Source organism: Scyliorhinus torazame, chromosome 8, assembly GCF_047496885.1.
Source record: "Scyliorhinus torazame isolate Kashiwa2021f chromosome 8, sScyTor2.1, whole genome shotgun sequence".
Classification (NCBI taxonomy): Eukaryota; Metazoa; Chordata; class Chondrichthyes; order Carcharhiniformes; family Scyliorhinidae; genus Scyliorhinus; species Scyliorhinus torazame.
The window spans coordinates 243059593-243072406 of record NC_092714.1 but is presented as its reverse complement, the minus strand read 5'-3'; the positions used below and the strand labels follow the sequence as shown (position 1 = coordinate 243072406).

The 12814-nt window shown below is 48.2% G+C and overlaps 1 protein-coding gene across 7 annotated transcripts in view; it reads right to left on the bottom strand.

Annotated features, from left to right (window-relative positions):
* The window catches only part of LOC140428493 (uncharacterized), a 367767-nt gene that overhangs the window by 97850 nt on the left and 257103 nt on the right, over nucleotides 1-12814 (bottom strand). For all 7 annotated transcript variants that reach the window (XM_072515035.1, XM_072515036.1, XM_072515034.1 and 4 more), the window contains one exon: nucleotides 8506-8610. In XM_072515035.1, coding sequence (XP_072371136.1) covers nucleotides 8506-8610 — 105 coding nt within the window. The remainder of the gene's footprint in view (nucleotides 1-8505; nucleotides 8611-12814) is intronic.

Here is a 12814-nt window from a genome sequence, read left to right as displayed (position 1 = left end):
AGAGCGAAAGTAACAGGGTAGTTATTATGGGAGACTTTAACTTTCCAAATATTGACTGGAAAAGATATAGTTCGAGTACAATAGATGGGTCGTTTTTTGTACAGTGTGTGCAGGAGGGTTTCCTGAAACAATATGTTGACAGGCCAACAAGAGGCGAGGCCACGTTGGATTTGGTTTTGGGTAATGAACCAGGCCAGGTGTTGGATTTGGAGGTAGGAGAGCACTTTGGGGACAGTGACCACAATTCGGTGACGTTTACGTTAATGATGGAAAGGGATAAGTATACACCGCAGGGCAAGAGTTATAGCTGGGGGAAGGGCAATTATGATGCCATTAGACGTGACTTGGGGGGGATAAGGTGGAGAAGTAGGCTGCAAGTGTTGGGCACAGTGGATAAGTGGGGCTTGTTCAAGGATCAGCTACTGCGTGTTCTTGATAAGTATGTACCGGTCAGGCAGGTAGGAAGGCGTCGAGCGAGGGAACCGTGGTTTACCAAGGAAGTGGAATCTCTTGTTAAGAGGAAGAAGGAGGCCTATGTGAAGATGAGGTGTGAAGTTTCAGTTGGGGCGATGGATAGTTACAAGGTAGCGAGGAAGGATCTAAAGAGAGAGCTAAGACGAGCAAGGAGGGGACAGGAGAAGTATTTGGCAGGAAGGATCAAGGAAAACCCAAAAGCTTTCTATAGGTATGTCAGAAATAAGCGAATGACTAGGGAAAGAGTAGGACCAGTCAAGGACAGGGATGGGAAATTGTGTGTGGAGTCTGAAGAGGTAGGCGAGATACTAAATGAATATTTTTCGTCAGTATTCACTCAGGAAAAAGATAATGTTGTGGAGGAGAATGCTGAGCCGCAGGCTAATAGAATAGATGGCATTGAGGTACGTAGGGAAGAGGTGTTGGCAATTCTGGACAGGCTGAAAATAAATAAGTCCCTGGGACCTGATGGGATTTATCCTAGGATTCTCTGGGAGGCCAGGGAAGAGATTGCTGGACCTTTGGCTTTGATTTTTATGTCATCATTGGCTACAGGAATAGTGCCAGAGGACTGGAGGACAGCAAATGTGGTCCCTTTGTTCAAAAAGGGGAGCAGAGACAACCCCGGCAACTATAGACCGGTGAGCCTCACGTCTGTAGTGGGTAAAGTCTTGGAGGGGATTATAAGAGACAAGATTTATAATCATCTAGATAGGAATAATATGATCAGGGATAGTCAGCATGGCTTTGTGAAGGGTAGGTCATGCCTCACAAACCTTATTGAGTTCTTTGAGAAGGTGACTGAACAGGTAGATGAGGGTAGAGCAGTTGATGTGGTGTATATGGATTTCAGCAAAGCGTTTGATAAGGTTCCCCACGGTAGGCTATTGCAGAAAGTACGGAGGCTGGGGATTGAGGGTGATTTAGAGATGTGGATCAGAAATTAGCTAGCTGAAAGAAGACAGAGGGTGGTGGTTGATGGGAAATGTTCAGAATGGAGTACAGTCACAAGTGGAGTACCACAAGGTTCTGGGGCCGTTGCGGTTTGTCATTTTTATCAATGACCTAGAGGAAGGCGCAGAAGGGTGGGTGAGTAAATTTGCAGACGATACTAAAGTCGGTGGTGTTGTCGATAGTGTGGAAGGATGTAGCAGGTTACAGAGGGATATAGATAAGCTGCAGAGCTGGGCTGAGAGGTGGCAAATGGAGTTTAATGTAGAGAAGTGTGAGGTGATTCACTTTGGAAGGAATAACAGGAATGCGGAATATTTGGCGAATGGTAAAGTTCTTGAAAGTGTGGATAAGCAGAGGGATCTAGGTGTCCATGTACATAGATCCCTGAAAGTTGCCACCCAGGTTGATAGGGTTGTGAAGAAGGCCTATGGAGTGTTGGCCTTTATTGGTAGAGGGATTGAGTTCCGGAGTCAGGAGGTCATGTTGCAGCTGTACAGAACTCTGGTTCGGCCGCATTTGGAGTATTGCGTACAGTTCTGGTCACCGCATTATAGGAAGGACGTGGAGGCTTTGGAGCGGGTGCAGAGGAGATTTACCAGGATGTTGCCTGGTATGGAGGGAAAATCTTATGAGGAAAGGCTGATGGACTTGAGGTTGTTTTCGTTGGAGAGAAGAAGGTTAAGAGGAGACTTAATAGAGGCATACAAAATGATCAGGGGGTTAGATAGGGTGGACAGTGATAGCCTTCTCCCGCGGATGGAAATGGCTGGCACGAGGGGACATAACTTTAAACTGAGGGGTAATAGATATAGGACAGAGGTCAGAGGTAGGTTCTTTACGCAAAGAGTAGTGAGGCCGTGGAATGCCCTACCTGCTACAGTAGTGAACTCGCCAACATTGAGGGCATTTAAAAGTTTATTGGATCAACATATGGATGATAATGGCATAGTGTAGGTTAGATGGCTTTTGTTTCGGTGCAACATCGTGGGCCGAAGGGCCTGTACTGCGCTGTATTGTTCTATGTTCTATGTTCTAAGGGCTCGATGGGGCAGGTATTCCATTCAGGGTTGGCTATGAAGACGAGGGGTGTGGCAATGTTGATCAATAAGAGGTTGGCTTTTGACGTGGAGAGTATCGTGACAGACCCTGGGGGTAGATTTGTGATGTTGATTGGGAGGTTGGATGGGGGGGGGCGCCCAAGTGTTGGTGAATGTGTGTGCCCTAGATTGTGACAATGTAGAGTTTTTGAAGCAAGTTTTAGCAACGATCCCGGATCTGGACACCAACCGGCTGATTTTGGGGGGGGGTGGGGCCCGATTTTAATACGCTGCCGGACCCTAGATTGGACCGGTCGTGTCCCAGGTCCCTGAAGGTGTCGGCCTTGGCAGAGAAGCTGTTGGGGTTGATGGAACGAATGGAAGCGGCTGACATGTGGCAGTTTGAGAGGCCAAGGGCGAAGGAATTTTCATACCTCTCGCACGTCCACCAGGTGTACTCCCGGATTGATTTCTTTGTCCTGGACAAGGAGCTGTTGGCGGGCTGGTTCGATTGGACTTGATCGTGGTGTCTGACCATGCGCTGTCGTGGGTGGATTTTAAGGTGGCAAAGGGGAGACCCCAACGGCCACAGTGGAGGTTGAGTGTGGAGTTAGTGGCGAAAAGGAGGTTTGTGAAAAGATAGGGGTGGCCATCCGGAACTATGTGGGGCAGAATAAGACAGAGGGATGATCCGCCTCGAAGTTGTGGCAGGCGCTGAAGGCAGTGGTAAGAGGGGAGCTTATCTCGATCCAGGCGCACAAAGAGAGAGTGGATTGGGCTGAGGGATTGAGGTTGGTGCAGGCCGTTCTGAGGGTTAATCAGAGGTACTCAGCAGCACCTGTGGAGGCGCTGTTGAAGGACAGACAGAAGCTCCAGATAGAGTTTGGGCTTGTGTCTACCAGTAAAGTGGTGGAGCAACTGCGCAGGGTCTAAGGGGCAGTATATAAATATGAGGAGAAAGCCAGCAGCATGCTTGCGCATCAGCTGAGGAGGCAGGTGGCGGTGAGGGAAATTGGGAGGATAGGAGATGATGATGGTAAAGGACCTGGAGGAGGTGAATGGGGTATTTGAGGCTGTTTACAGGAAATTGTATCTCAGAGCCTTGGGGATGGAGTGGGGGGGGGGGGGGGGGGGGGGGGGGGGGGCATGAGGCAGTTTTTGGATGGGCTGGAGTTCCCGAGGGTGGTGAAGGTGCAGGGACTGCGGGCCCTGATCGGGCTGCGGAACGTCAAGGACATGTGGGGTCGATGCAGACGGGGAAGGCCCCTGGTCTGGATGGGCTCCCAGCCGAGTTCTACAAGACGTTTGGGTTGGAGTTGGGATTCTTGTTAGTCGAGATGTACAATGAGTCGATGAAGAGGGGCGAGCTCCCCTCCACGCTGTGTCAGGCTTCATATCGCTCATTTTAAAGAAAGACAAGAACCCCTGCAACGTGGGTCGAACTGCCCGATTTCGCTGTTGAATGTAAACACAAAGCTGTTGGTGAAGGTTCTGGCAACGTGGATAGATGATTGTGCGCTGGGGGCGATAGGTGAGGACCAGACAGGATTTGTGAAGGGCTGGCAGCTGTCGACTAATTTCCGCAGGTGACTGAATGTCATTATGATGCCCTCGGAGGGCTGAGAGGTGGAAGTGGTGATGGATGCGGAGAAAGCTTTCAATCGGGTTGAAGGGCGGACTTATTCGAGGTGCTGGGGCTGTTTGGGCAGGGATTCATGGACTGGGTTCGCCTGTTGTATGAGGCGCCTGAGGCGATTGTCGGACCGACATGGTCAGCTTGGCGTATCTTGGGTTGCACCAGGGGACAAGGCAGGGGTGTCCACTCTCCCTGTTGCCCTTTGCCCCAGCGATTGAGTCGCTGACGATGGCGCTTAGGGTCTCGATGGGGTGGAGGGGTATTGAGCGGGGGAGGGGGGGGGGCACCAAGTTTCTTTGCATGTGGATGATCACCTGCTGTATATTTCGGACCTGGTCGGGAGCTTTGACAGGATCATGGGGTCGTTCTTCTCGGGGTATAAGCTCAACATGGGGAGAAATGAGATATTCCCAATTAATAATAATAATTGCTTATTGTCACAAGTAGGCTTCAACGAAGTTACTGTGAAAAGCCCCTAGTCGCCACATTCCGGCGCCTGTTCGGGGAGGCCGGTACTAGAATTGAACCCACGTTGCTGGTATTGTTCTGCATTACAAGCGAGCTGTTTAGCCCAATGTGCTAAACCAGCCCCTCAAAATGGAAGATAATGCCGAGGGACAGGGGAGGAATTTAGGGGACTGCCACTTCAGCGGGCAGGGACTGGTTTTTGTTACTTTGGGATACAAATGGCATGGATTAGTTAGCGTTGCTGAGCTTGCAAAACTATTATTGGGCAGAAAACATTGCAATGGTTAGGAAATGGCCAGTGGAGGAGCGGTCGGTGTGAGGGCGGATGGAGGCAGCCTCGTCTAAAGGGACCAGTTTGAGGGCACTATTGCTGGCTCCCTTGCCGATCTTGCCAGCAGGTACTCCATGAGCCCGGTGGTGGTATCAGCATTGAGTGTGTGGAACCAGTGCCGGCAGCATTTTAGAATGGAAGGCATATATCCCCCTGGGAGCCAATTTGCGACAATCATAGGTTTTGCCCTGCGGGGTTTCTGGGGTGGCAGCAGGTCAGGATAGAATACTTTAGGGATTTGTTAGTTGGAGAGCAGACCTGGAGGAGCTGGAGCGGACACATTGGTTGCCGAAGGGGAGTGGGTTCAGCTATCTGCAGGTTAGGGACTTCATGGGGAAGGAGGTGCTTTTGTTTCTGGCACTGCCACCCCAGGTGCTGCAGGACATGAGGAGGAAATCGGTGAGGGTGAGGTCTTAGATGTGTCTGGGGAACTGCTGAAGAGAGAGAGTGCCCCGGTGGAGGAGGAGCTGAGCGGGGCGCTGGGGGCTGGTGTATGGAGTGAGGCTTTGCGGAGGGTTATTGCATCCTCATTGTGCGCAAGGCTAAGACTCATCCAGTTCAAAGCGGTGCGCAGGGCCCACATGACAGTATCAGGATGAGTCGCTTCTTTCCAAGCGTGGAGGATAGGTGTGGGTGCTGTGTGGGCTGGCTGGCGAACCATATCCATATGTTTTGGACGTGTCCGACGTTGGGGGGGTTTTGGGTTGGATTTTCAGACATCCAACAATCACTGACCCATTACTGAAGGTGAGCCTCCTAAAAATGACGATGGATCCCCAGGAGATTTTTAAAAAAATGAAAGAATCATATATTTTATAAAGATGGAGAGTCTTGTCGCCCGTATGAAAATTGCTACGGAGGCCTGTATCCTGAAGTCCCGCCCTGAAACACAGCACCTACCATTGCGAACCATGATGTGTGTAGGTTAGACCTGGTAAGAGCAAGCCTAAACTTTGTGGAGTTTCTTGGATAGATGGGGTACCTTTTGGAAAGATAAGGTACCCTTTTGGATAAGGTCCAAGCAGACATTTGGGGGAAGTGAGGTATCTTTTAGGAGAGGCCCCTTTGGATTATTGAAAGTTGACGTGAATGTGCATAAAAAGGGCATAAACGCATTGAAAGGTCAAAGGGGTTTGTCAACCCGCCAAAGCATCTAAACTCCTGCCCTTTAAATACTTGGGGGAAACAAAACTGTCTGCTGTGGTTAAAAATACTCGGCGCCTGCTCTTTCGCTCTGTCTGTTGACACAAGTCTGAGGGTTATCATTACTTGATTAATGCTGCACAACTTATATCACAATGTTCCATGATTAAAGTATGATGTCTCTCAGTTCACAATTTGATTGACAGCTTCAATTGGTTACAGACTCTTTGAAGAGTAGCTATGTATTCAAATGTTTGTGTTTATAAACGATGAAAGGAAGTTAAATGTAGTGAATGGGTTTTTAAATCAATTATATATCTTTTTCCTGAAATAACTTTATTTCATCTTCTCTCAGCATGGGTCCTGAAGATCCATGGTGGATACCGTGGTGAGTTGGCATGCTAAGTGGGAGGTCAAAGGGTGGTGGCATAGGTTGGCATGTAGGGTATGAAGGGCCATGGACATGGGTAGAAGTGCATGTGGAGTGTGTGGGTAGGTGAGGGGGTGCGAGGGAGAAGGCCTGGAGGGCTGTTTTACTGGTCTTTAATACAACAACACAGTGTTAGTGCACTGAGGCAGGCCTTCTGCCCAATCTGTCTCTGCATTCAGCAGTATCGCGTTCATTCCAGGGTCTCCATTGACTTCCTGTCTAATCCCACTTGCCAACACTTAGCTCATAGCCTTGAATGTTATGATGTCCCAAAGGCTCATCCAGGTACTTTTTAAAGGATGTGAGGCAACCGGTCTCTATCACCCCCCCTAGGCAGTGCATTTCAGACCATGACCACACTCTGGGTAAAAAAATATTTCCTCAAATCCCCCCTAAACCTCCTGCCCCTCGCCTTGAACTTGTGTCCCCTCATGATTGACCATTTAACAAAGGATAACAGCTGCTCCCTATCCACCCTGTCCATGCCCCTCATAATCTTGCATGCCTTAATCAGCTCACCCCTCAGTCTTCCCTGCTCCAGCAAAATCAACCTCTCATCATTACTCAACAACCTTGGCAGCATGGTAGCGCAGTGGTTAGCACGGCTGCCTCACGTCACCGAGGTCCCAGGTTTGGTCCCGGCTCTGGGTCACCATCCATGTGGAGTTTGCACAGTCTCCCCGTGTTTGCGTGTGTTTCGCCCCCACAACCCAAAAGATATGCAGGGTAGGTGGATTGGCCACCCTAAATTGCCGCTTAATTCGAAAACATGAATTGGGTACTCTAAATCTATAATTTAAAAAAATTAGCTAACATCCTGCTGAATCTCCTCTGCACCCGTTTCAGTGCAATCACATCCTTCCTATATTGTGGCAACCAGAATTGCACACACTACTCCAGCTGTGGCCTCACCAAAGGTCTATACAACTCCAACGTGACCTCCCTGCTTTTGTAATCCATGCCTCGATTAAAGTGCCCCATAGGCCTTTTTCATGACCCTAATAACCTGCCGTTCCGCCTTCAAGGACTGATGGACAAACACGCCAAGGTCCCTTTGTTCCTCTCAACTTCCCAGTGTCATCCCGCTCACTGAATACCTCCTTGTCAAATTATTCCTTCCAAAGTGTATCACTTCACACATTTCAGGGAAGAGTTTGAAAATCAGTGCAAATATTTGTGATGACAACAATTAGAAGAACATAACTAACGCCAGAGAGACTTTCCAGCCCTTAGTGGTGGGACCCGCCGCAGATGATTCAGCGGCCCAGCCAAATGTCCAGAACTTTTGGCGGGGCCAGATTATCCCGTTGGTGGGCGTGCCAGATGATCCCGTTGGTGGGCGTGCCAGATGATCCCGGGTGGGCGTGCCAGATGATCCCGGGTGGGCATGCCATATGATCCCGGGTGGGCGTGCCAGATGATCCCGTTGATGAACAGGCCAGAAAATCCCATCCAAACTTTGCAAGATTCAAATTGATATTTTGCCGAAGGTTTCATCAACGCTGAATTAATTCTTGCTGATTCTGCCTTTACATAACTATTATAACAATTCAGTGGGGTTAAAGTCATCTTTCCACACTTTTGGTAATAAATCATCGGAATTATGGACGTGATTTAACAGAAATGTTTGTAAGTGTCATTTCTCGCTGGTTTTGCTGGGAGTTTCCACCGGCGATTTCCCACCGCTGTCAAATGACACTTCGGGCGCGAGTCTCTGGCCTCGTTGCGCTCGAGCAAGAGCACAAACTGCCGTTGAATCTCAGGTGATGCCTCCCGCGTTTCCCGGACGTCGCGGGATGCATCCAAGTGCTCCTGGGCCTTGCATTACCGACAGCAGTCACCATCTTTCCAGTGGTGCTGACGTTAAAGGAATGGTTGGAGGTCCCCGGGGAGGGGTGGGATTTCCAGCCCCGGGGGTTCTTAATCATGGGGCAGGCCTGAAGCTGGCCACTTAAAATGTCCGATGGGAACTTAATAAAAGATCAAGAAAAGTAGAAGTGCATTTAGTGTTTAGTAGTATAACATTATTTACCTTCTGGCTTTCAGAGTCACAGAATGTCAGTCCATAGTAGTCCTTCTCCAGAAGGTTGAGGTGCTCACAGACCAGATCAAACAGCACTTGACCCTTGGCACGTTTCTATGAGTTTAAGAAAAAGAACAGTATTATGGGATGTCCATTGAAAGCATGTGTATTTTTTATAAAATCCATGGTCAAGGCTTAAGCTCCATACAGGAGTTTATGGAGCTGCTTTTTAGCCCCTGTAAAGGCTCTGCAAAAGCACTTACTCGTATTCTATAAATCAATCCTACAACGTTTCTCAAGCTTGGAACTATATTTCAACAGTCAGAGTTGTGCTGAAGAGTCCAAGAGTTGAAATGAAGTAAGCGGATCCAATTTGCACACCCCATATGGCCCTGCTTTTTAAGACCTGTGGTAAAGACTTGATCCAAGAGCTTTGCTACGTGAAAATAAGGTGCAAAACAAAAAATCTCCGCTTGACAATTCTGACCATCTCTCGCTGGTTAATGGCTACACAGAACACTACGTAATACATCTAAATTTGGCAAGGTGATGCCACCTGCCTGCAAGCAGTGTAGCTTGCTAAAGCAATTAAAAGCCTTAGAAGTCCTAAGATTACAAGCTGACTGGAATTTTCCCATCTATCTGAGGGACCCCATAGTGCCCAGAGCCCTGCAGGTGCCTGGAGGCTGCGATATGGGGCGGTCAGTACTCAGAAATCAGTGTGAGCGCCCCTGCCCAACTCTCCGCCCTCCCCCGTGGTCCGCCATCCAGCCACAGCTGCCATGCCTACAAGGCCACAACTGCAGCCATAGGCTGCCTGGTGGAAATATTCCCTCTTCCACAATGGTGGCTTTGAAGCTGTGGCTTTGTTTTTTTTTTGATAGTTTGTAAAATGCGTTAAAAGCGCACTACCACATTGAGGCGCTCTCCCTCTCTCTCTCTCCCTCCGATATCAGCAGTCTGCAGCTCCATTAGACTTGGAGAGCAGACTCGTCACTCTCCAGCATTGGGAGCCCTCCTGCCATCCTCAATTAGATAGCAAGCTCACTATTAGGCCATTACAAAGGACAATACAGCACAGAAACAGGCTCTTTGGCCCTCCAAGCCTGTACTGGTCATGATACCAACCTTTGCCAAAACCCTCAGCACTTGCTTGTGCCGTATCCCTCTATACCCATCCTATCCATGTGTTTGTCAAGATGCCTTCTGAATGCTGTTTATGTATCTGCTTCCACGACCTCCCCTAGCAACACGTTCCAGGCACTCTCCACCTGCCTCGCACATCTCCTCGAAACCTTGCCCCACGAACCTTAAACCTATGCCCCCTGGTGACTGACCCGTCCACCCTGGGATAAGAGTCCACACCCATCCATGCCCCTCATAATCTTGTAGACCTCTATCAGGTCACCCCTCAACCTCCGTCATTCTAATGAAAACAGTCTGAGTCTATTCAGCCTCTCCGCAAACCTAACACCCTCCAGACCAGGCAACATCCTGGTAAACCTCCTCTGCACCCTCTCCAAAGCCTCCACAACCTTCTGGTAGTGTGGCAACCAGAATTGTGTGCAATATTCCAAGTGCCGCCTTACCAAGGTTCTATACAACTGTAGCACGACTTGCCAGTTTTTATATTTGATGCCCTGTCCAATGAAGGCAAGCATTCAGTATGCTTTCTTGACTACCTTGTCCATTTGTGCTGCCACCTTCAAAGTTCTGTGGACCTGCACACCGAGATCTCTCTGACTTTCTATATTCCTAAGAGTTTTATCATTTACAGTTTATGTCCCCTCTATGTTAGACCTACCAAAATGCATTACCTCACATTTGTCCGGATTAAACTCCATTTGCCATTTCTCTGCCCAAGTCTCTAACCTATCTATGTCCTGCTGTATCTTCGGACAATTCTCAACACTATCTGCCACTCCCCCAACCTTGGTGTCATCCGCGAACTTACTAATCAGACTGGCTACATTTTCCTCTAAATTGTTTATGTACACCACAAACAGCAGAGGCCCAAGCACCGATCCCCGTGGATCATTAATTGATCATTCCTTTGCATGTGCTGGGCGACTATTTTCAACCTGACTTAGGGACCCAGTTCTGATGCTGTTGTCGATCCCAGTTCAGAATTTCAGCCCAGAATGTGTGATTTGTCGCAAAAGGGGTCTGCTTAAAGGTTTGCTGCGCTCATCAGATATTTCTGCTCGAATTTCTCCATTCGTTTCGGATCACGTCTCTCAAATGCAGTCAGACATTCTGATGGCTGCTGCTTCAGATTTAATGTTCAGATCTCTTCGGCAAATTGTTGGATTGTAAAATTCGCATAACATTTAAAAAATGCAAAAAGACTTTGTAACCCAACTACACACACAGAATCCTACGAGCAAGACAGCTCCCTTTCCCCAAAGGCATCAAAGGATAAGGGAAAATATCCTGAAGTAGTTAAATGAACAAATACATCAGGGAAATGCCTCCTCCATTTCGTTTCTTCACAGCGAAAGTAAATAATTCATTGGGTTCTATTTTTCTTTGGTAGCATGTGGATTGGTTAGCGCAAAATTGCTGTCCAGTCACAAAATAATTACGGCATGGAACGAAGCCATTCGGTCCCTCGTGCTGGTGATGGCTCCCTGTAGAACAATCCAGTCAGGCCCACACCCACTTTCTGTATTATTTTACCACATCGGTACATCCATTTAATTAGAAACATCATTATGTCAACAAAACCTTCTGGGGGTTCCAATCGATTGTAATCTTTACGGACAATGTTTCTTTGTGTCTTTTATGTTTTATTGACTGCAGGCTCTGCAGCTTCTGAAACAGGTCCTCTTATTTGGAAAATATCAAATTATGAAATGTGACTGATCCCCGTGTCTTCAATAATCGACATTACGAGATTCAAAAAAGCAGCTCCAAAGAAACCAGCAAACTAAAGGAATGTTTTCATTGAAGCACTTCAGGGTTCAAAGGGTGAAATGCAAGAATGCTCGTGCAAACTTCACAAGTCATCTCAAATTAAGACAAATGGAAAAACATCTCGAGGCAAAATGCAGCATGCAATCCAATTTAGTTCCTCGTCTGCAGCTGACCTCATGATTTGTTGGGCATACGAGGTTTTTCCTTTCACAATTTCAGAAAGCAGCCGACAACAAGAGGGTGGTGACGCTGTCAAAAGAAGAAAACATGAAGTGTTGGCATGAGCATGATCGGCCAAAATCGCCAGTCCATCGTTGCAGTACTAAGTGACACCATGGACCGGATTTTAAATGACTTGACTGGGAGTGGAAGGGTGGGTGCAGGGTGGCGGGAGGGGGAAAAACAATAAAGGCAGGGAATAGAAAAAACGCCCCAAGTGTGCGTGCCGTCATTGGCTGGTCCCCGCCCCCAACTCCCCCACCGTAGCCAATCTGATGATGAGCTTGCCAGAGCAGGCTGCAGAATCAGACAGGTCTACACCCAGCAGTCGGTTGGGTGGTGGGTATTGGTCAAAGGCCTCACAGAGGAGAGAGGGAGATCGGATGCCACAGGAGGCCTCATGGAGAAGGTCAGGGGGAGATTGGATAGATCTAGGAGGGGATTACTCGCCGGGATTGTACAGATCCACAGGATCCAGCAGGTAGGTGGTAAGGTACTTACTGGTGTCTTCGGTCAACAGTCCTAATCCAGATTCAGCTGCCACGTTTCATGATCCATCCAAAGTTAAATTTAAAATGGTGCATACAAATGAGGCACACTACCTTATTACAATATTTAATGTGTTAACCCCCCCCCCCCACATCAGTCACATACCCAGCCGTCTACACTTAAAACCTGAAGTAAACACGTTGGGATACAGATTTGTAACACTTACCCTCCCGCCTGATGCAAATCTGCGCATATTTTGCGTTAAAATTCTCCCCTACATTACTTGGGCTGGCACCAAAACTGTATCACCTCTCTCCATTATTGCAGCAACACAAACCATGCATCACTCTCACATACTGCTTCACATACTGCTTCTCTCCATTAAAACAGCTCAGCTTCAATTTTAGTTCCTTGTCTAATATAAAAGCAGTCTGGCTTTGAAAGTGCACTGCAAATATACAAATGCCTCGTGTTTTCGTATGGGATCCCTTTCTCTTTTATTTCTTCATTTGAGAGATGCAATTCTCTCTAAAGGGAACAAAGTCCCCAAGCGAACGCGCTCAGCCGCGTGTTTCCCAGCGTTCACAGTGCCGAGACACACATATGCTATTCAACGCGAGTAGTGAGGAATAAGGGGCCAGATTGGGGAACGCGTTGTTGAAGCCGCACATAGCCCCGTTTTATACAGTGGGAG